The sequence below is a fragment of the Echeneis naucrates genome, chromosome 21, assembly GCF_900963305.1.
Source record: "Echeneis naucrates chromosome 21, fEcheNa1.1, whole genome shotgun sequence".
Lineage (NCBI taxonomy): Eukaryota > Metazoa > Chordata > Actinopteri > Carangiformes > Echeneidae > Echeneis > Echeneis naucrates.
The window spans coordinates 10,401,035-10,425,982 of NC_042531.1; the positions used below are offsets into that span (position 1 = coordinate 10,401,035).

Sequence of the window (24,948 nt, forward strand, 5' to 3'; positions counted from 1 at the left end):
CTTGAAATCGTTGAGAAATTGACAGGCTTGCGTTGCTGTTCTCTGGCGTTTCCGGTATTAGCCGCCATCTTGGATCCGTTTTTTTTTTTTTTTTTTTAGCCTTTTTTTGCCCTTCAGGGGTCAGCGCGAGTCACGTGACTGAAAACTAAGACTTCTTCATTTTTCACATCATACATTTTGACTTCGTTCATAGGTAGGTGCACTCCTATTTTTTATTTTATTGTATTTAATTATTTATTTATTTATTGCATTCTGGAAACAAAGTCATTTTTACTTATTGTTATTTATTGTGGTCAGCCAAAGACTGATGTCTGCAGATAGCATTAGAAACAGATGCTATCAGTCAAAGATCAGCTCCATCTTACCAACGGTATAACAGTGATAACAGGATTTACTGAAGCTCGACATCAGCCTTAAAATATCTTGTACCTCGAAGAGCGTTGGAGCAAGAGAGTCAAATCAAGAGACATTTGTAAGAGCAGAGAAAAATTAGATTCACTGGCATTTTGAGATTTTCTTTTAGCTGACAAAAGATTGAGGGGGGGTTGGTGTTTTCATGGTAGTCCGCAAAATCTCAGTAATTGGATAGAGTTCTTTACTGAGCTTTGAAGATTTTTAAGAGCCTCACTGGGTGAGCAGAATTTTATAGTATGTAGTTCCAGTCTCTATTATGCCATATTAACATGCTCTGCATTGCTAATTTTTTCTTGCAGGACGGCTGGTGATATATTAGTGTTATAGAAGAGATTGCAGTTTTTGAACTGTTGGTTGTTTACTTTATGTAACTAATCCGATCCATGCATGCATTATTCATCCATTCCATTACCCAGCCATTCTTCCATCCACTTTTTGCCATCTAATCTAATTTCAGAGCTGTAACACATGGAAACAAATTTTTTTTGTGTGTGCCTTTTTTTGCAAAGACCTTCTGCAGTTTCTTCACTGCCACACTATTTCAGAGATGACCAGATTGTAATTTAGAAACTACGCTTGCTTGCTCATAATATTATCTTACAAGAAAACATCTCTGTCCAACCCTGGTTGGTTTAACATCTGATATAAGAAAAAAATTAAAACATACGTTTTGTGTATTCTCAAGGTCTATATCACAAGTCTATAAGAAGCTCTTATAATACACCAGAGAGTGGGACAAATTCTTTGAAGCAGGGATAAGGCATTGCCAGGGTTGTGTGAAAATGTGGTTTTGTGTGTGTGTGTGTTGGCGGTACTTTTTGTCAAAAGGATGGGTACATTTAGTGCACAGAGTGCTAGTTCTTTTTGGTGATTGTGTTCATATCCTTGGTATATGTCAATGGATTCCACAAATAACATGTTGGATTATTGTTAATTCTCATGCCACTGTGTCTGCCTCCCCTTTGATAATCCTATAATTCAGTTATGAAACAGATATTGAGGCAATACATCATTGGATGAATAATAATAAATGGGATAGAAGGTTAGCTTTTACTTTTAGAGTGGTGATGTTCCTGGACTGTGGAGCATGTGAAAATGTAAAATTTATAGCTTGCACTCCAATAAAAGACATTCCCATGAGAGGCACAGAATGGGATAGTTGAGTGTGTCGCCTACCTGATCATTTGAAAACTTTACTTTCACACTTTGACATTTTCTCCTATTTCAATTTATTCCTAAGGCACAAACATTCAATTAACCCCAGGTTTTGAAAACACCTATATTTCCCAAAGCGATTTATTGTCTCATCATATGTGCTGTTTGTCATAGCAACAGTACTCCGTGACTGCAATTGGATCAGCATAATGAGAGTCAATATTATTAATAAATAACCTGTTAAAAAAAAAAAAATCACAACACAAAGAACTAAACAGCAGATGAGCTCATGTAGTGGCTTGTATTGCTCTTTGACTTAGTCAGTCTACATACTGTTTACTGCATGATGCAAGGCTTCAAAACTGTAAGATGATGAAATAATGTATAGCTCATGAAGACCAAAGACCAAAACATATGACAGTTCAGTTGTAACATCACACAGCTCCTGTTTAGCCCTTTATTATGATTATTATTATCACCATTTCTAATTAGATTGGCGCAGGTCAAATAAAATAAAATGTTGACCTTCACTTTAGGGAACACACAGCAGCATCAATGCAAGTGTCCTCACTGATGTCCAAGCTATCTTATGTCAAATGTATCTATTCTCTCATCCTCCATCCTCAGATACAATGGCAACAGGAAGACTGCTTCTAATTTCCTGCATTTTCAGACTCCCATCAGCTCCAAAGAGGACGGTGCTTTGTTTAACTTGCATAACACTGAGTGATGTTTCTGTTGCATCATGCAGGACAAATGCAGTGGATGTCAATATCTACATTATTATTCCACTTATTAATAGTCTTGGACCATAGACAATTATATAGTGTATTGTATTCCCTGATGGCTCTGTGTTGAAATGCAGCTCTTATTTTGCATTTTTATCACATCAGGCATTGCATATTCCAATCACAGGAAACGAAAAGTCTCAGGGCAGCTCCTCGGTCTAAATTCATTAAGGTCTTAACATTTGGCTGCCACTGGTGGGCTCTCTCTCCTTCCTTTGTAAATTCCAAGGGGACCTTCAGATTGGATACACCTCATCAATATCTGCGGGCCTATAAGAAACAATTAGTGTGTAATTAGACTCCTCTGGCAGATGCTTGCCACAAAGCAACTAAACACTATTGTGCGCAACATTCACAAAGCAATGTCCACCTCTGCCCATCTAATCAAGTATGCCCAAGTATCAGTTTAATTTTGCCTCGTCCATTAAGCCCTTAACAGTGACCAAACTGTTTGTTGTGAATTGGAAACAGCACACTATTTTTTATTTTTTTTGTCAGCAGTGTTGTGAATGACAGTGGTCTGTTTTGTGTGTTTGAATTTCAAACAGACAGCTCGTCTCCTTAAATCCCTGTAGTTTTAGGACCCTTGCTTTCCTCCCCTCCCTCTTGTTATAAAACCTGAACACACACAGCACACACACTCTGCTGCTAAACAAGCAGAAAAAAGAAAAAAAAAGCAAGGATGTGCCAGAAACTCGGCTTAAAAACTATTACGATGGGCTGTTGCGTAAGGATTTCAGAAGCTTAGTAAAATTAGTCAAATATTTAACCAGGCTGACCTCATCCGATTCTTCTCACAAGAGAAAAAAAAGGATATTAGTAGCATCACTTCCATGAGAAGTTCAATAAGATCATTGATGCTGAATTAAAACTGTGAGGGGTGAATGAGTGATTTGTTAATTCCTACAGTGTACTACTACAGTGTACTACCTACTGTAACACCTGCAAAGCTCCCAGCAGGACTGAGAAATGTCTGTTCTCTGAAGATTAGCCTACATGAGATCAGCAGCATGCAGGGCAGTGGGAAGAAAAAAGGGAACATTGCTGATCGGAGCTAAGCTCATCTCAGCCCAACTCAGTTCAGCGGTTTGGCTCTGCTCTCTGTCCACTTTTTGCCTTTTGATTCACAAATGGTCTGAAAAACACAACAAGCCTACACATGGTTTACAAATGGTATGACATATATGAAGCTATTTTGTAAAAAAAAAAAAAAAAAAGGGAAATGAAGTCTGCCTCTTAATGGAAGAGATCAATCCAAGTTTCTCTCGTTTCCTTTTCTGCGACATACTACTGACATCTGTTGGTGAGTAAAGAGCAGCACAGCTGAACCACTTCGTTAAAGATCTGACGGCTAACACATTTTTTTTCTTGCTTTGGCTTTCTCCCTATCTGGGGTCGCCACAGCAAGCCAGCTCTGTGATTATGTGGCATTATTGATTTGCTTGAATTTTTCCCGTCAGATGTCCTTCCTGTTGCAACCCTCCCCATTTATCCAGGTTCAGGCCCAGCACTACCTTGAGATTGGGGTTTGAACCTGGGGCCTCTACATGCACACTGGATTAAGTCCCCCGGGCATCTGATACACTGGGAAATTAATTTATATTTATATTTGACTGCTGAATGTCTGTATTGGAACAATCAACTATCCCAAAAAAACACACAGCCTTTCCATAGCTCATATACACACACACAGGCTGTAGTCTGAATGAAAGGTGGAATATCGAATGCCAATTTTTGGCAGGCTTTCTGAGGATTAGTCAGATGAGCACTTTATCCCACCAACAAGCTGAAATAGAAATGAGGGTTTAATCTGAGTTGGAAGGACCACTGGCACACACTGAAAGACAGATGAGAATATGCAATTTGGTTCTGTTCTTCCATTTTTCTAATCCAACATTACTGGAATTGAGCGTGCTATAGAGCACAGGGAAACACAGGCAACCCTCTGGCTGACCCATAATAATCCATACAGGGCGACATGGTAGATGGCCCACAAAAGGATGAATGGAAACTAATATGGCTTCTCTTTTCAGTGTTTGACACATTATTATAGAAGTTTTTGCTATGAGATTAAATATTGAAATGATGATGCACACTGCAAACTGACTTCAGTTGGTCAGTAGTCAGCAGTTTCATAATGTAATCTAACAAAATGAAAATAAAAACTTGACCATTTTAAGTTATGGTGCGTTTAAACAATCACAGCCAGTTGATTGTGTGTAAACTGGTTCCTCTGCTGATGTGAACATATTCTGACTTCAGCACAAACTGGAGTCAGTAAAGTCAGACAGTATTTATTTTTAATCTTCATGAATATGCTGTCATCATTTTTTATGGCCTGTTTCGATGCTCCTGGAGTGTGCCCAGAAATCACTGCACTTAATATGCTGACTCTGCCATCTTGTGGTTTTAGGCAGAATAACACATTGTCACTGTGCTGCATAAATAGGCGTATATACAGTAAGAGATATGCTGTAAATATCATATGACATTGTCACGGACACAGTGTGTAAAAGGTGCAAAATCTATGTTTGAAATATTTAGCCATGGAGATCCTCATATGACCAGTTTCTGCAGAGCCTCTGAAAACAGCTGTAGTATTGTCGTCAGTTGTACCTCAGCTTGGGGTGGAGACATCAATTCTAAATTTTACGAGATGCTGCAAACTGAGAAAACTGAGACTGAGAAGATGCGGGCAATAGCTGAGGAACAAAGAGATCCTGGGATCATTATGCAAAGTCCGACACACACAGCTGTTGGAGCTTGATAAAAGTATAAAAGGCAGAATAGATACGATTTGACTTCTGAGACATCTTATTTGTTTTCTGATCCTGAGATTTCCCAACATTTCATCTCATGAATTCATGCAACAAATAATGTCACGGTTTACAAGAACACAACATAGGAACAGATTATATGTCTGTATTTATTTTCATCAGAACACAATTTTAATCATTGTAGCAGTAGTTTTCTTACTTTTCGAAAAGATCATGACTTGTGAGACTGTTTTATAAATCATTTCATCAAAGTTGTTTGTAAAAAAATTAAAGAAGTTACTTGAACTAAAGCATCTATAATATTACAATATACTGGTAGTATAATAGTAATCATAATAATCATAATCGCAATGATATTTCTATATGCCTTTGAACCTTTTTCATTTCTATAATAATAAATCTTCCGCGTTCACACACACAAAGCCACAACCTTTCACAATAAGGTTGTGAAGCTGAGGACAAGTCTATTGGTTAATTCTCATCACATTCTCTTTTAACATCAATGATTTGAGACGCTCAAAATATAAAAAGAATTAGATAAGAAGAAGAAAGTAACAGCATGACATCAAATCAAAATACACAAGGAAACCTGGACAAAAAGACATACATTGTTCAGCATACTAGGGAACATATTTACAACCAAAAAAAGGAATGGGCTTCTGCATAGATCCACAGGATAGAGAACGAAACTACTGTTAAAACAGAGAGAGGCTGAGAGGGAGTGAAGAGGGAAATATTTGTGTACATACCATTTGGTGGTGGGTGCACAGGCGTTTAGGGGCAAGAGGCATACACAGTCTATGTGTGCGGGGGTTAAAACACAAAACGTTGTAGGTTGGTGTGTTATGTGATGTGGTAGGCCACACCCGATGATTGCTACAGACCATTATCAGAGATCTAGATGGAATTTATTTTATATGAGCCTATACAATTTCCTCAGTAAAAAAAAAAAAATCAACAAAGCAAAACACACACACACACACACACACACACACATACACAAAAAAAGTTATCACAGCAGAGTAACAGTTGAGTGCATGCCTGCATTACCAATGGAAGTCAAATTAGAGATTTACGTTAAGTCAAATCCAATTCTACTACTGTTTGGAAAAAATCTTGCACACAAAAATGTCCATCCTTGGTGCAAGCATGTCTGAAGATGAATGAAGGACAGCACACATGTAACGTACAGTAAGGATGCATCAAAGCAGAGGTGGCCAGGCATGATTTTCTGAATGCAGGGTTACTGTATGAATACGAGTCGGACAGTGGACTTGTGATGGTTGTTACATCACAGCATGGCCGCAGACGTGACAGGCAGAAGGAAAACGCATGTAAGCCTTCAAAAGATCCCTTACATGGCGCTCACTGTGAGGGATGAATGGCACATTTTTATGACTGACAGACCTGGTTATCCTCCTGTTGCCCACAGAAAAGCAGCATGTCATATCAGAGACGAATAAGGTTTATTTTACTCAACACATGGTGGCACTTTGGCACCAGTTTCACACCATTGTCACTTTCGTCCACCCTGACCTTCTCTGACACTGGATTTTCTTCATTCCAGACATGGGCTGGGAAAACATAGATTTAATTTAGTCTGCTGGAGTCTTTGGGTGGTGACACAGTGATTACACAATGTACGGTGCAATGGCTTCATACTACAGTCCATGCAGTTGTAGGGCTGCAGGGAATAATGCGACAACTACTTCCAAGACACTAAAAGTTTACCACACCTGTCCAGCAGGCACCAAGGTCATGGCAGCATGAATGAGCTCTCCAGAGAACACGGCAATCAGCAACAGACAGAAACACACTCTGCATATGCCCATACACCGATGCATACACATATAGAGTATAATGGCACATTTTACCCGCAAATCCATCACTTTTTCTTTGCAAGCTCAGCCTTCCCGATTCCTGTGTATATGACAGTCAATGAGTGGTATGTCCTCAACAGCAGAAGCAATAGAAAAGAATGAAAAGATCTCCATCTACTGGTGGCCAATAGTATAGCAGCATTATTTTTTCTGTCACTGAATGCGGTCATCCAGGATAGGCATGGTGTGCTGTGCTGAATGTCAATGAGCAGCTATGCGTTTCATGCAAATAGGAATGTCAAAGTGGAGAGCAGGGCAGGGTCTAAACAGTATTATGTCAAAATAAGCCAATACACTGGTTATACAGAAATGGGTTGAATAATGATGAAATCCTCATATAAGCTGTGTAATAAAAGTCTTGACATCAGATATTGGATTGGACATCTCATTGAAGTAATCAACATACTCAGAGTGGAAAAAAATGCATTCAGCAATGTTTTTTTGTTTTTTGTTTTGCCTTCAAATACCTGATCTCACAGCCTTGTTCCTCAAAGAGACACAAAATAAAAACTAGAACCTAAAGAAGAAGTCAGCCCTTAAGGTCACACCATTCCCTTCTGTTCACTCACTGGTCAACATTTAAAAGCTAACGCAAGTATCAGATGACGTCAATGACTATCAGGTTTTGCCAGTAATGCGTGCACGAAGCGACATGCTCCTCTCTCTGGATTTCGTTCGGTCTGTGTTCTCCCTCTCTGTGCTGCAGGAACGTGAGCCCTGTCCTGGCCCACTGTCTACTAACAATTTGGGGTTTTGGAGTGTATCTGATCGTGTTGATGGCAATGTACTGTATATCTTAACAAGCCCTTATACTTCATGAAACATTAGTTGGATGTTTTGAGGAGAAAAGTACAAGACGGTAGGCATGCTACAGCAGCTGATTCAGGATCAGGTGTGGTGCTTATATGGGGGGAGTGGGGCAGTCAACAAAAAGATGCTGCCATAACCTTGCAGAGAGCCTCTACATGCAGTTAATGAGAATAGGTTACATATTTTGATTCAAAGCAAAGATTTTAAACAAACCATCTTTGTCTGTTGAATGTCAGTCTATACATGTTGTGTAGCCCGGGGGTGGGACAGGAAAAAATTTCCGATTGATTGGTCAGGGGGTTTTCCGTAACGCTACAGCAGGTACAATGCTACCTTTGTTAGTGACACTTTGACATTTTACGGTCATCTCTTAACTGTATGGGAATTACAGTTTACCAGTTGTGAAAAGTCCTTAAAGGTAACATCCAGTCAGCGTGTTTGTTGGCAATACAAAGCCTAAGGTCGGAGTTACACAACTGGATTACTTTTGGTTTGGGGGAACGCTTCAAATTGATTTGTTGTTTTCAAGCAGTGGGAATGAGATGTGGTCATTTATTACTCTTCTGCTGTCACATGAGATTTTCAATCCACAGCAGGAAAAGAGCCAAAGCTCTGAGTCAGAGCGAACAAAGGAGACTTTAAGAACAAATGTTGCAGAGATGAGTTGGGCTGGATGGTACCTTTACATCTAAAATAACAAAAGCCAGGTCTGGAGCAAAAGGGAGTCAAGTGACGAAAATCTGAATAGGATTTATGACTGAAATAATATCTTTGGTTAAAACAAGCTGAAGACTGCCATATTTTGTTCTGTGAGATAAAATCGTCCCATCATTTGTTTTTCTTTGTTTGTTTTTTACCTTCATGTGACAAATAGTAGATGAAGGTTATTCCCAGTATAATATATTACCACCTCTAACAGTTAACCAAACATTTATCAACACCAATGTAAAGATTCTCTGATGCTCTTGGAAGTCCGCTCATGTCAGTATTTTTAATAAAAGACATTTTATTCTTGTCTTCTATCTCTCTATCCAGAAAATGTTTTGGTTTTTGTTTTTTGATTGTAAAGACATATTTTTAGTAAGTGATTATCAGGGTAAAATGATTTTGATCTTACAGCTCTGCCCTCTCTGAATATGCCAGTCTTCATTGAATCCTTGATAATAAATGTGGTGCTATGAAAGGAATTATAGGTGAAAACCAAACGATAGCCTAATTTGTTATTAGATGGAGATCACCTTTTAAACCTTTTGAGTGATGGTAACATTGGAAAAAGGCTTATTTTTGTTTCCAGATGGTTTTCAGATTTTACCCAGGTATTATTTTTCTGAAAATTGTGGCAACAGGTGATTTTTATCTCACAAACAAACTGGGGGAAATCCATAAACTGGTATTAAAACCAGAACCAAACTGAAAACCCAGTTCAGCTTCAAAGGGGATTGTAGCCAACAAACCAGCATGGCAGAGCTGTGTGTGTGTGTGTGTGTGTGTGTGTGTCTGTGTGTAGGGGGGGCTTGTAAAAATATTGTTGCACCAGCCTGATAGGTAGACTCTTTTGTCAGCAACACACATTCCTCCTCTCTCTCTCTCACTCACACACACACTCACACGTGTAAAGACATGCATACACTCACTCACACATGGTCACACATAATCAGTCTTGAAAGACAAACACCTACACACACACACCAACTTGCAGCTAATTATCTTTTTTTTCCTTTTTTTTTTTTTTTTTACACACATTATCTTTCTTATGTAGAGAACACATTTTCCTCCTGTATGAGAGACCCAGAAACAAACACAAAGGATGAATATAGAAAGAGAATATGATTGTGTTATCCCATAGTCAGCCAGTGCAACAGAAACCAATAATTGGAACACAGTGTAAAAAAGCGTAGTGAGAGAAACTCAGCCATGAGGAAGCCGACCTTCCCACTCAACAAAGGCTGTGGCATTGTCCCCCTTTCCTTGCTAAGGGACAGGTTGAGCCCCTTAGTGTGTCCATTTGTTTACTTATTTATTTATTTTGATTGATTTGTGTGTCTTTTGTCTCAAAGCCTCCCACATTTTCCATTTGCCGGAGAGCGTTGCAGGATGTCCACAGGCAAACCGTTCCTGTGCCTGTATTTTTCCACATTGGTTGCCATGGTGAGGGAATCCCCCACCCCAACAACCTCACCTCCTCCTGGCAGCTCTATCACTCCTCATTGGCAGGGCTCTCCTCCAGAGGCGTGATGGTAGGGAGGCCCAGTCCTGTTGCATTGTGGGATGCAGTGAGGCTGGCAACAGTGTGTAGGAGGACGAGGACCAGCAGGCAGAGTTTGAGCCGGCTGTTACACAGTCTGCAGGCTGCTGAGGAGCTGAGGGAGGTACGATGCTGGCATGATGGGTGAGTTCTTTTCAGGGTCCCCCGGGATCGGTTGTCCACTTTCAAGTCCCACCGCACATCACAGCATTCTGCATCTGGATTCACACCTGATGAATAATCCTCCAGCAGCCCTGAGGGGGGTTTGGATTTGGGGGAGCGGGTGGGATATAAAGAGTTAGCTCACAGTTCGCACAATATCTTCAAGACATGACAGAGCTCATTGCAAAGAGGGTAAAGAAACACGCTGACACTTTTGATACCAGGCACAGCATAAAGAAACACCACCAAGTCATCACAAAAGAGCTTTAATGGGGAAACCAAGAATGGATATGTCAGTAATTAGGGAAAGGCTAATAGTACAACGGTTTCATTTAGCTTTGAGTATTGCTGTTGTAGCTGTGTAACTTCTTTATTTGTTTATTTTCTATCTATTTACGTCTGCAGCTGACACAACTACAATATTTTACTAGTACTTTAATAAACTGTCAGACATGTGTTCAACAATTTTCATTATCAATCAATATTTAAAGCAATTTGGAAAGAAAATATGCATTTACAGTGTTTTCAATCTAAATTTTTTAGGTGGTGAATTTCTGGTTATGTCCATTTGCAGATCTTTTTATAAACTGCAGTATGACTTGTTCTGGCCACTGCTATGATGACTGTGGGAATTAATGATTCTGAAATGTTACGCGATGCATCACCTAACATCTACATTTTACTCCTCTAAATATCAAAGCTGAATAACAAATTCATGAAATCAAACTCATGTACAAGTGCACAACACAGAATGTGCCACACACAAAGCACATATTAAAGCAACACAAACTTCATGAGCCGAAATGTACAGCAGCAACACAAAACCTGAAGGCGGCAGACTGGCACTTCCCACTGACAGCACTAGGGAGTAAAGTTTTAAGATGTCTGTGCCTACTCAGCACTACATAGCAACAAGGTAACTGGGACAAGAAAGAATTTATTCACAAAATGCTCACTGGCTTACAACACACAATACAGTACACAGAAGTGATAGAACCTTCAGAATTGAATTAGCTTCTGTCATCTGTCTGAGTTCACAAAGCAAACTGAGAATTTAAACCTACATAGCAAAGATCTAAAAATAAAAAAAACAAGAAAATGTTAACTGGAAAAAAACAACAACAACAACAACAAACAAACAGGATACTTTTACCATTACTTTGAGACATTTCAAACTATATATTTTTTTTTTGACATAGAACAAGAAAAATCCAAAATCCATGAATCAATCATCGCAATAATTATTCCACAGGATAAAATATTTTATTTCTCTCTGCAGAGTTCCATTGTCCCTAAACTAGTAAAATTTGATTGCACTGTGAGACAAAAGTGTTACTAAAACCGTAGAGCCCACCGGTTTTAGGAAAGTGTTTTTTAATTACTATAATTAATTATAATTTAATTAAAAATTATAGTTCATATCCATGACCCATATCTTAAAGATTGCTTTAAAACAAATGTGCTTGTGGCTGACAACCACAGACAGACTGAGGAAATAAGTGTTTGTTGAGAGGCTTCCAAGCACACTGTTGGTTTTGGCCTTTTCATGTGACTTCTTTCACGTTTTAGTATTGTAAGTATTGTTCTTCAATTCCAGCTAGAAAGGTAAGCAACCTATACAATTATCTATTGTGCCATGCTTTATACCCAAATGGCCATCAGGGGGCAGCATCAACATGTGAAAACAGCCTTTGTTTTAATCTTATTCTAGGGACAAAAATCTGCTCATGCATCATATCAACTTCCATACAAATGGAAACAAAATTCTGCTTCTAACAAGATTCGCTATTTATTTTAAATTTATCGTGCATCCTGGGATGGTAATAGGCACAGACATTGTGTAGCAGTAAATTCACTAATGGCGGTGTGCTTTACTGTTCAGGATAAACAGAGCACACAGATATACTGTCATTGTGCTCCATTGTTCAGCTGATTGTTGGTGCTGTGGGTCACTGTCAACTGTAGGTCCTGACTGCTGATTAGACAAACATCCTGTAACAGTAAAGTTCCCTGTGTGTCCATCGGCAGGCGAGTGCCCTACTGAGGTATCACTACACCCCCCACATGCCCATTAGGGCTTTGCTCATTGTACGATAAATGAAACAGTGCAGGATCACGTTCTGTAGTACACAGGGTGGGCAGAGGCAGGAGAGGCTGGACAAGGTTACTGCCTGGATTTGGGGCAGTGAGTCTCTTTTATCCCTCAAATAGTCAACAAAGCACTTTTGCCTGCCTCCTCAGAGCCTTCTGGCTGAGTGCTAAAGTTTTGTGACAAAAGCACTAAGGCAGCTACTTGTGCTGCTTGTACTGCCGCTAAGCCGAAGAAAACAAGCACACGTTGTTAAACAATGTTGCTGTACCTGTGCATATAAAACTGGGGCTGCCTCCGTGGATGAGATCATCATTGTCAGGCAGGATGAAGGGGCACCGCTGCTGCACCTCCAGGCAGTACTGGCCACAGGGGATTCGCTTGCTGCAGTGCATCTGGGTGGTCTGGAAGTACTGAGAACACAGCCAGGGCTTATAAACCCTCTAGGTGGGAGACAGAAAGGTGAAGGGTAAGGTGTGGGTTGGGGGGTGGGGGGTGGGTATGGGAGGGAGGGTGTCAGAGAGAGGATATTGATGAGTTAAGGAGAGTTTGGCTGATACTGATACATGCATGCACACTCTTACATGTACGTGCATCATCTATGACCTCTGCAGCTATTGATTCACAAACCACTGAGCAGCTATCCTGCTGATGCTTATATTTATTGTTGAATGAAGGTGGCTGGTCAGTCAGCAGCTCATCATTACTGTTAACCGTGGCTGCATTTCTATTATTTTGAGAAGGATTACTTTTGTACGCAAAGATCCTGAAGTTGTGGAGCTGTGGACATTTCACTCTACCATCACACAAAATATGGGCAACGTTTAAAAGATCCAAGGAGCTGCCACTTTTCTTTACAATCACAATTTGCAGCAATACAGTAATCCTCATATAGACCATCAGTGGCATAAACACAAGACGTCCACCCAAAAGAACATGGCAAACCTGACATTATCACATTTCCCATCTGGAAAACAACTTCATTTGAAGTTCATGATTTCTAGTTATTCTAATAATAATTTCTGGTTGATATATTTTGATGAGTAATATTTGAGAACAAGAGTGAAATGCTGCAACAGTACAATAATATATTATAATTCAGAGAGTCAAGCAATAGATGTGACACAAGTTGCTATCAAGAAAACAACATATATGACAAAATATATTGTGTTTTTGTGGCAGCAACACAATAAAAAGAAATCATGGGTCTACACCCATAAACTCTACTAAACCGTAAAAATGACCAGAGTTGGCATATACACATTTAATGCCAAGTAACCTGCCTGACATCATGTGTACCCAACAGGCAGCAAAGTCCATACATTTCTTATGGAATTATAAAACCTGCAAGGGCAAGGTGGGCAATTTTCACTGCCATAAGCAATGAAAACTGCTGTAAAAAGGGCAATTTCCATAAATGGCCCTGATTCAACAGTAGATGCAGCTTTCTTTGCTTCAATAACTCCCATCCAGTCACGACTGTTTCATAATATATGGTCAAAACTGGGCATATGTTACATTTTACAGGGCTTTTTTTCTCACCTTGCTAACTCTACAAGTGCACTAGTGGGGACAAGTGATTTAGTTAGCACCTTATGTTTCTTTTCTCATGTCATCAGGGTGCTGCCTCATTGTGTGGCACTATCACCTGCAACAATTAGCTTCCATTTCCTGTGAACCACCAACCTGTGAGCCGTGTTAGCGCCTGCTCTGATTTAATCATCATACCTGAAAGCAGGGCAGCAAACCATAGACCATATCACCTCTCCATGTACATGTAGACACTGACACATTGTGTTGAGTGCGTGTGCATGCATGCATGTGTGTACCTGCTTTAGAAAGTGAGTGTGTTGTACAAAAGTCATTTAGAGGATCGTCTGAATGACAAACATAAATACCAATAAAATCCATGAAAACATCAAAGGCAGAAATACAAATATATAAAAGATAGATTTAACTTACATATCACAGAGAGGAAGATAAAAAGGCTAAATACATTCCTGATAGAATGGCAGAAACTGTAGGGAATGTTTATTAGCAGTATTATTTTTAGTAGTAGCAGTAGTAGTAGTAGTAGTAGTAGTAACATATAATTAGATGACTTAATAATAATTATAAATAAATCTACAAAATAAAATAATTACTTGGATATTGTAGACTGAAAACACATAATATATGCACGATTTACATAAATATCACTGTGCACACATTCATATATGCACAGTAAATCAGAGTGTGCTAATAATTAGATGTCAGGGTGAAGATAAGGTTGCCTGCCCCCCCCCCCACTATCTATCACCACATAAATGTCACAGATGAAAATGACCCTCTGTCACATCTTGTACACATTAGAGGTGATATTTCTAAATTACTAACAAACTGCGTGAGCATGTGTGTGTGAGAAAGAGGACACGGTTGTATTTTCCGGTTTTGTTGTGCAACACATTTTCCGTTTCATGTCTGGCTGCTCTCGGTGTTTAGCCAACTGCTCATCCTGTAGCTGTCAGTATGGGGAGATAAAGACAAACTGGGCGAAACACTTTTTTTTCCCCTTATCACATTACACCAACAACATGAACAACACCTGTCAAATAGTGTCTGTCTTTGTATTTATCAGGCATTTCTCCAGCACAGCAGAATCACAGACAAGGCGTTGTACCAAGGCCGAGACAAAAAGGAAGAAAAAAAATTCAAAAGCTGAATAATCAGGAACACCAACTGAAGACATTATCTTTAAACACTACCAATGACAACAACCTGGCTTTTACTGCGCTCTTTGAGATCAGGTCTCATTTTTCCATCTGCTTCATACATCATCTGTGTGGTACTGTTTACCTACAAGGACAAAAAACTCCAATAACTTTTTGTTTGATTGCACACGTTGAGTGTGCATACAAACAAAAAGGTGAAGTGTGCCCCGTGAGCCTGGCAGTCAGCATTAACATCTGTCTGAGGTGCAACAGATGTGGTGTAAAACCACAGCTCTCCTTGGCTCTTTGCCACACAGTTGTGCCCTGCTGCACTCAGCTGCAGTTAGTAACGCCTACCACTGCTGCATCAGAGCCCTCTGGTCTGTCGGCCATCAGTCTACTGTAGACCCATGACAAGCAATTCATCATCCTGCTCTCAAATCTGAGGGAGGGAGAACAAGGCGACAAGAGAGAGAGAGAGAGAGAGAGGAGTGGCATGATAGAGATGGTGCTGGGATGTGCTTTATCCTATTTATATAACTTTTTGTGTTCTTGCAGCTACTCAAGGAGGGAGTAAAACACTGCCTACTCCTCAATCACAGATTCAGCGAGTTAGAGGTCAGCCAGCTGGCTCTCAGATTTCTGTTCTTCTTTATTTGTCGCTTTTCACTTCCTTTTACATCTCTCATTTGCTTTTTGCAGTTTTACTGGAAGTGCAGCCATTGTGTTCTCTCCAGTGATTCCCCTAGGATTTTTTTTTTCTTTCATATGTGCTCACAAAGTGTGCTCTGCTGAGAGTCAGCTCCTGACAGTCTCTTGTGACCCAAGTACATGCTACACATTTTACACATACCAGCAGGGGAGACGTCAGTCTTGCTTATATATGAGGTGTGTCATTTTAGAAAAATTGTTTTATTGAACATAGTAAAAAGTATATAATTTACAGCAATTACTGGTATTTGAACGAAAAGAATATTAGCTGATATTATCTTAATATGTCCGTAATTTGCCTTCAGGTTGTCCCTCAAATATATTAAAACCCACCTGTTCCAGGAATAAGAAATAACCAAATAATCTTTGTTATGGTTTCACAGGTGTGAATTTCTATTAAATCAGTATGTTTGCTATAATCTTACTGCGGCACGCTCACGTGCAATTTCCTCTGGTGAATCATTATCCTGAATACACAATCAGAACTGTTTGCTTCATTGTTGAAATCTATGCGTTATCTCGCTGGGCTGCGCCATCAGCAGGTAACTGCAAATTTTCCTGTTCATATTATTATTGACATGGATATGAAGCATCCACAGTGGGAAATAATGTAATGTTAGTTTACAAAGAGATAAGCTAGAACAAACAGAGGAGCCTGAATAAGACTAACACTTTACTGTACTTTGGTTATTTATCAATCGGAGACGTAATCCGATAATCAAACGTGTGTGTCGAAAGCAGTGTGACGTAAATGTGCCAGATGGGGCGAGGCTGGTCAGATTTGCTGAATAGTTAAGAGTCATTTCTACTTTTTCAGTTTTCTACTCACAGCTACTGCTTGTCTACAGTTCATACAGGTGTTTCAGATTAAAAGTCTACCAGAAGAGGGAAGCCATTTGTATGAACGATCAATGATTAGAAACATGTTGAATAAATAAATATCATCTTTAATAAAAACATACATAGAAACATCGCAGGACAGCATGGCAGGGCATAGCGGTTAACAAGAAAGTTGCCCAATGTGAGCTGGGATTGCCTCCAGCACCCCCCACAATGGATAAGAGGTAGAGAAATGAATGAATGACTGAATAGAAACATGGCAAGTTATTAGTGAGTGAGAACAAAATCTGTGTTTAAAAGAGAAACTGAGATCATTAGTGAAGAGATCAGAGGAATGTGGAAATTCTAATGGTTTTGAGTTTATACTAAGAACAAAATGGGAAAACATCAGAAAAAAACATTTCAACATTTCACAAATTTATCAATTCTTCCACAAGGAAACTTTTGCTTTCTTTTGTTTGACCATACATTATTTTCAGTTGAAGGATTTCATGTTAAATAGCAGTTAATCATGTGAATGTTAGAAGGCCAGTAGTTTCCTGACTTTGCCTCTTCAGAAAGAGATTCTGAAGTTGCCTAACATGTTTGTGCACGGGGTTAAAAATGGGAATAACACATGCAAATGAGGGGATGTTATAAATATAAAATATAAAACGAAAATCATTTACAACAAATTTGCCAGTTTGGTTGAACTTTGATGAACATGTACCTCGGATGGCCTTATTTTGGTTAGAATTTTCAAAACAACAACATGCTCTGAGGTGAAATGAATGTAAACAAAAAAACAAACAAAAATGCAATTATGGCAGCGTTAAGAGATATTTAGGTGTCTGCTGAAATTGAAAATGACAACAAAGAAGAATAATTTGAATGAATGAAAATGATAATGCAGACCATGCAATGTATAAACAGATATCAACAGAGAAGAGAATGTCTTAAGGCAAATAACATAAGTGAAACTTCTAATTACTTTGGATATTAGTCTGTGTGCTCTTAGGTTCACACACAAAACAAAAATAAAATGGGTACAAGTTCATTGTTTATTACAATAAGAATGGAAAGAACAAAACTAAATTAACATTTGCTTCTGGAATATAAAAATCGAATCTAACAGATTCAACTGATATTACAATCTCTTGTTCAGCCCTACAACGAGTACAATATTTAAAAATCACAAACCGTAATGCCATAACATTGTGTTAAGGGCCGGTCCCAATCCCACATGCCTGCTAGTGATCCACAGAGTTGAGACTCAGCCTTCTCCGGGGTTAGATTATTTCATTACAATTAGCCTATTATAGTAGTAATTGACGGAAGGCCTTACTCTGCCCTGTGGTATTGGTTTTAAGTGGCCCCGGATGGCCCTGCCTTGTCAGAGCCTCGTCTTTAATGCATTATCTGGACTTGTGGCTGTGGCTAAACTGCTGACAGAGACACAACGCATTACTGAAACTTTTCCCTCTTCAACAAGCAGCACAACACCACATCGGTGCTGCACAGAGACACAAACACACCCAAAAAAAAAAAATCACTTGCATGTGTCTCATGAGCCGCCATGTCAATTAACAGTTGCTCCACTGCGTTAAGGCTATCCTCTTTTCTGCTCTGTTTATTTCAATGATCCTTGGCTTAAATAGTGAGCCAGGACAAGTGTACCTACACAATAGTCTGCTAATAGCATACCATCAAGTTGTATCACTCTGAGGAATGGGATTAAAATAACAGAAGGCAACAATGACAACCAATGAATCTGGGCTCTAGATTTTCAGGCTTTTCAGGCAAATTTTCTTGGGGAAACAGATTTTTTTGGAGGGTGTCTGACTTTTAAACTGATTTGAGTTTATTATCTTCCAGAATTTTTCTTTCATTTAAAAGTCGATGGCTCCCAGAGGGACATTGTGTATGGAAGTATTACAGTTCAAGTACAAAATCTATCAAATAAGTGCAGGAGTTCATATAAGACATGTAGAGCAAGCTAATTCCAAGCACTACTTGGACAGGCAGATACCCTCACCAGTCCATCACTGGGCCAACATATAAAGTACAACAATCATTTAATATCACACTCATGCGCAATTAAGGATCAAAAAATAATCTCAACAAACACACCTTTGCCCTGTGGGAGGAAGCCAGAGTACCTGGAAGGAACCCTGGCAGGCCCAGACAGGGTATCATCTTCAATTATATTTTATAAACTTCATTAGAAGATGTCCCTGCTGGGATTTGGGATTATGATTCACCATCCGAGAACCCCTCAGACCAGCCTGGATTATCCGGTACTGTGGTACTGTAATGGCAACTGGCATTCCTTGGAAGAATGAAGTGCTTGAGAAGGTGCAGACAGCTTTAGGGCTGAGTTCAGGCAGACGGAGCAGACAGAGAAGTCACTCTGGAGGTGTTGGTGACTTGAACTTGATTTAGGACCCCACAGATCTGATGATGCCCATGCAGGAGCGTAGATTGCAGGATGCTGTGGTTCACTGAATCAAAGGAATCTGAGATTTCCAGCAAGATAAGAACCCGAGGACTGACCTGCAGTTCTGGCTGCCCTTGGGGATTCAGTCACAGACAACGAGGCCATTTCAGTGGAGTGGCTGCTCTTAAAGCCTCACTGATTTGAATCAAGAGGGATTTCTCTGTGATAAGAATTCTGCTTAAAAACCATCCCTTCTATACTCTTAAGATAGCTTTACCATTTTGCTGTCCTTTATCTTCCCTGGACAACTTTTGGCAGGCAATGCAGAATGGGAACATCCCACAGTGCCCATAGTATTGCTAAAAGCCGTCATATTCTGGCCTTTTCTCAAAGTCACCCGCATCCTTGTCCATTATTTCAGTTTCCAACACATCAACTTCGAGGACAAAATGTTTGCTTGCCATGTAGTATATTCAGCCCACTGTCAGGTGCCATTTTACCAAGATAATCAGGGTGATTTACTTTACCTGTCAGTGGTCACAATGCAACAGCTGATTTGTTATTTGTGATTATTTATTTATTTTGGCTGAATGGACAGACTTTATTGTCGTTGTACATCAGCACAACGAAATTATGTTTCACACCCAGTGCCTTCATACAACTACACCAAATTAACCAAAATTACTACTGGTTGAAACGTAATAATGGCACACATCAGAATTATACAACGGCACATATACATTTGATTGTGTATGTACGCTAAAACTTTAAACAGTCCGCCGTCCACATAGAGACATTGTGGGTGTGGGGTTGCCACCCAGCTACCTACCACCCAGTGGTGAAGGAAGAGGCAGGATGGGGGTGGGTTTTTTTTTATTTATTTATTTACGTATTTTCAATTCTCCCACAAGGAAACTTTTGCTTTCTTTTGTTTGACCATACATTATTTTCAGTCGAAGTATTTCATGTTAAATAGCAGTTAATCATGTGAATGTTAGAAGGTCAGTAGTTTCCTGACTTTGCCTCTTCAGAAAGAGATTCTGAAGTTGCCTAACATGTTTGTGCACGGGGTTCAAAATGGGAAAAACACATGCAAATGAGGGGATGTTATATAAAACGAAAATCATTTACAACAAATGTGCCAGTTTGGTTGAACTTTGGGTTCAGCACTATGTCGGGCGCTGCCACCTAGTGGTGAGGGCAGAGGCAGGATGGGGGTGGGTTTCTATTTATTTATTTATTTATGTATTTTCTGACATTTGTTAATTTTTTTTACCAAAAAAAAAAAAAAAAAAGATGCATACTAAGACCCTTTCCTACATTGATTACATTGGACTATAAACTGCCTGCTTAAGAATAATTTTATACACACACACAATTCTTATTCTGCATGCCCTGCAAAGTATTGGAGCAAAGGAGCAGTTCACTGAAACAGCGATAAAGGCAGCACAAGATGTAAGGGGTCAAATAGAGGAGCCAGCATGCATCTATCCCTTAATCCATGCAGCAGCAGCACCAGCAGCATCGATGCCCACTGGCATTCCACAACAACAATGGGCTAAAGCAAAGTAAAGGTTGTACTAAATATAATCAGAAAAGCAACGCCAGTCTTTCACTTATGCAAACAAACAAGTGTGCACAGCTTAACCTGTTGGTAAGTCAATTAATGTGATCAAGCGTGAATTCAGACACACAGGGAAAACAAACCACCAGTCTCTGTGACAAAGTTGAATGTATATTTAATTGAGTGCCTTCACTACCAACTGAAGCAGACAACACTTAACTGGTTATTATGTATATACGTGTTCTCTTTTGTGTGTTGTACAGAGAACGAATGCATTTGTGTTTCATTAGTAGTATGCAAAGCCTACCAGCAGCGGTTTATCAGGAAAAAATATAATGCAACTAATGAACAACGAGGCAGACATGAAATAAACAGGCAGGTGTAGCCAAAATGGGAAGAGGAGATGATGAAAGTGTAATAGTAAAACAAAACAACAAGCAATGCTTCTTGTAGACAACGCAACAAATTGATTGGAACTGAAGTGAAGCAGAAAGAACTCATGAAACTCCCAGAGAAGCCCCAATTTGATTACATTCATGTTACATTTGAACGATTGCATGGACACATAAGGACTCTACCAGCTGTTTGTGGCACATACACACATTTACAATGACATGGACATGTATCCTTTATTATGAGCTGCTGCAGTAATTTGACAAACAAAAGCCACACAAACACAATTATAACACACCAAGGAGATACAGCGTTATATTGAGTGGGGTTATTAAGGGAAAATAACACAGAAAGAAACAAAGAGAGGAGGAATGAGGGGATGTGTGTGCAGAACAGAACATCCTTTGACCACACACAGCCCAAAGTTCCCCATGTTGCTATACAGACATGTTTGACAGGCTACGTTTGAATGAGCTGTGCATCTCAGTGAAAAAGAAAAAAACCACAAGCACGATGAATCGCAAAATAGCAGCAGTACAGGGCCACATGAAAAATGTATGAATGAACGACACGGTCATGGCAGTGTGTGAATTAATAATGAAAGAATGAATTTCCTCCATGCTGGAGGTGTTCACTGGCTCCATGAGCGTGTCAGATAGTGCTCTTCGCTGCCCTATGAGCCTGCCAGACCAACCGTTTCACATCCTCCAGTCAGGGCAACTCGATAACACTATCGCAGAAGCTTCTATCACAAATTCATAAACATTTTAAACATGCTTATAAACAGCTTTTTAAAACCATGAAAAGGAGTGTAACATTTTCCCAGAGCATAGAAAAGTGATTTTAAAGTGGTTAAGTCTATGGGGGCCAGTGAAGGAACAGGACAACAGATGCTAAAGGATATCTCATCATACAGTTCATGTCCTATGAGGAGTGAACAGTAGACGGTCTAGGCTAGCAGTAAAGCGTGAAAAAAAGTGTGAACAAGACTAAGAGTCTAGAGCCAAGACGCTCTACACACTGTTTTGTGCTTTCAACTGAAACCATTGTTAATGTGCTATCATGCTGATATTACACAGGTATAACATTTACAAATTGTAGGTCACCATAACTCTCTGGACAAACAATATTTGTCCAGAGAGTTATTTAAGACATCACCATACTGTAGTATGAAGAGCCATGCTGCTAACACGTGGCAAAAACATGAATGGATAAAACACACATGGATGCTGCACTGGTCTATCATCCACCACTCACTGTAAAGTTTGATTTTTCAGTCCGAGCAGTTATGATTACAAAAATAATTCCTGTGTAGGAACACAGAGAGCAGAGTGACAGAGAGAGGGCTGGAAGGAGACAATGAGAAATGATGTATGTGAGGATGGAGATCAAAGGGGGGAGGACACGTTCAGCAGGGAGCACGTCCATACACAGAAACCGTGTGGCCCAAAACTCATTTTGTTGATTAATCAAGGTTATATGGATGTAATTCATTGACACTGTCATGCTGACACTTACACTGATAATTAATTTGGCAAAGATCATTATCAGCAAGACGGGCCGACTGTGAGCAAGAGTGATGAATCAACAGCCACTGCAGTTGCCATGCAGTCAGCTCTACCAGTCCATGCTTGTATGCATGTGTGTGCACCTGCAGCTCGATTATCAACCCTCTCTCTCCATGTGGAGGTCTGAGTCCTCCATCTCCAGCCATGGCAGCCTGTTAAATAATCTAAGTAATACCTTCAAGAGACAACTGTTGAGACAACCACCATGCAGAAGCTCAGCAAAATCCCCGTCTCTTCACAGCAATGCCTCTCCTGCTGCTATCCATGCATCCCTCCCCATCTCATCCCAGCTCACCCCCCTCTCGTCATCTCCCTCTGCAGTCTGTACTGCAGCAGTTGGATGAAAAATTGTCTGGGAGCAGGAGCTGGCGCAAGGTTACCAGCAGAGACGTAACATATATACACACTCACCTTCAGACTCACACGGTGCTTACGCTCTCTCTCCAGGTCCCCTGTGCTATTTTTCTAACCTGCTCTCTTTCTGTCTCTGTCACAGCTGAAGCGAGCACATGTGCACACTGCGGTGCACACGGGCATGTGGAGCAGGAGAGAATGAGAGAAAGAGTTGACGACAGACAAGGAGGCACGGCTGGTGTCGGCGAGGCTTTACAGTATTAATAACTTACAGTTGACAGTGGCGTTATCAGAGGGTTTTCCTCCCATGGGTGCCACTGACCCAGCCAGGCCAGCCATGTCAGACCTTGTGGAGCCTCTTAAAGGGAAATACTAGAAACTCAGTTTCTAATACAGCACATATACTTCTCCCATCTTCATAGAAAGAATATGATTCCATCTGAAAGATAAACTTAAGGAGGGAGGATTTTCAAAGGGTGCCACTGAAACATATCATTTCCTTGGGGTTGGTGGTAAATTAAAGCTTTTAGCAAAAAAAATAAAAACAGGAGGAAATTATAGCTTTTAATTATAAGTTATATGAGTAAATACATAAGAGGAAAGATCCATGGAAAGCAGACAGGAGAAGGGAAACAACGAGGCTCAAATATCAACAAGATCGGGAGACAATTCTGACTATTCCTCCAGCAACGCAGTGAATGATATTGGCTAAGTATAGATTGTGGGAAAATAAAAACCTTATTACCTTATCTAAAAATGAACATACCCTGCTTCCTGCTGTTAAATATGCCCATTAAATCACAGGGCTCCCATTGGACCTACAGAGTCACACAGACTGCAGAGAGAAGAAGCTTAGAGAGGCAAACATGCCACCTGCTCTGCCAACCCCATCATTCAGAAACTAGGTTTTTGTACAACAACAAAGAGCGAAGCAACTGGAATGTCTTCTCTTAACATGGTAGGAGAACGTTGTGAATTTACATATCCAACAATACAAATATGTTGAACTTGTCAATAAGATGTTTACATGAAACATAATTTTTCTGTCCAAATATCTGACCTTGTAGTAAAATGTCTACTTCCAGGGACTCCAACAAATTCAGCTTTTGGTTGTGCGTGGGCACTCATTCACTAAAAATCACATTGGTAATAATCAGCTAAGTATGTTAGCCACCGCAGGGCAACTGTAAAGTGCACAGGAGACCATTTGGAGAGTGTTACAGTAAATACATCCAGCAGTTGCAAAGTAATTCAATTCAATCATTCATTCAATCTGAGTCACATTGTGAAGAGACGTCCAGCAATCAATGTCCTGTCATGCTACCAACTCCTGAGGAAAATATCAGAGTGTTTAGATGCTTCATGATCCACTTTGCTCATGCAGAACATTGCCAGCTTAATTGTTTGACTGTCTGTCTGTCATTTAGCAGTGCTGACTATGCTTTTAAAGTGTTGTTGCTGTAAACTATAATAGCCCTGAGAGCTTGGTGCACTGGTACTTAACAAACAAGGGCACACATGCACAGTTTTCAGGAAAAAAAAAAAAAAATGCTGCACAGTAAGAAAACACGAGGGTGAGAGCAGCACAAACCACTGTATGCACAGCCAATATGTGTTAAACTTGAGCTATTACAAATCAGCATAAAGCAAATTGAACAGTTTATTCTTGGATAAACGTGAAATGAAGGTAACATGGAGTCTGTGAATTGTGAAATACAAAAACACATAGTAATGTGTGAAAATTCTTATTGCATATACAATTAAACACAAACTTAAAACATGCAGACACACGTAGAAAACCAGCACAACCCCACTTTAATTATCAGAGGAGGAACCATCAGAGCGGTGGCCACACTGATAATAGATGTCTTGTCTGGGCTGGTCCAGTGTGAGCCCACTGCACGCTGCTACATTACACACAAATACACACACTGTCCTGAGGCCAATCCACTCACATGAACTTTGACTGGGCCTCGCTGACAACCCAAACTGTTGACTCTTGATTATCAACAGTCTGTAGACTCAAATGCAATCCTATAATTTCTTTGTATATAGCTCATAATGTTCAGTGGCAGAGGGGTGTCTGCAGTCT

General features: G+C 39.9%; 1 protein-coding gene across 1 annotated transcript in view; it reads right to left on the minus strand.

The window, feature by feature from the left end:
* Window positions 1–10,021: 10,021 nt before the first annotated feature.
* nalf1b (NALCN channel auxiliary factor 1b) overlaps window positions 10,022–24,948 on the minus strand; it is a 66,652-nt gene continuing 51,725 nt past the window's right edge. Inside the window, exons 2-3 of the mRNA XM_029492870.1 lie at window positions 12,592–12,763; window positions 10,022–10,323 (exon numbers count right to left, since the gene is read on the minus strand). Of these exons, the coding sequence (XP_029348730.1) occupies window positions 10,022–10,323; window positions 12,592–12,763 (474 nt within the window). The remainder of the gene's footprint in view (window positions 10,324–12,591; window positions 12,764–24,948) is intronic.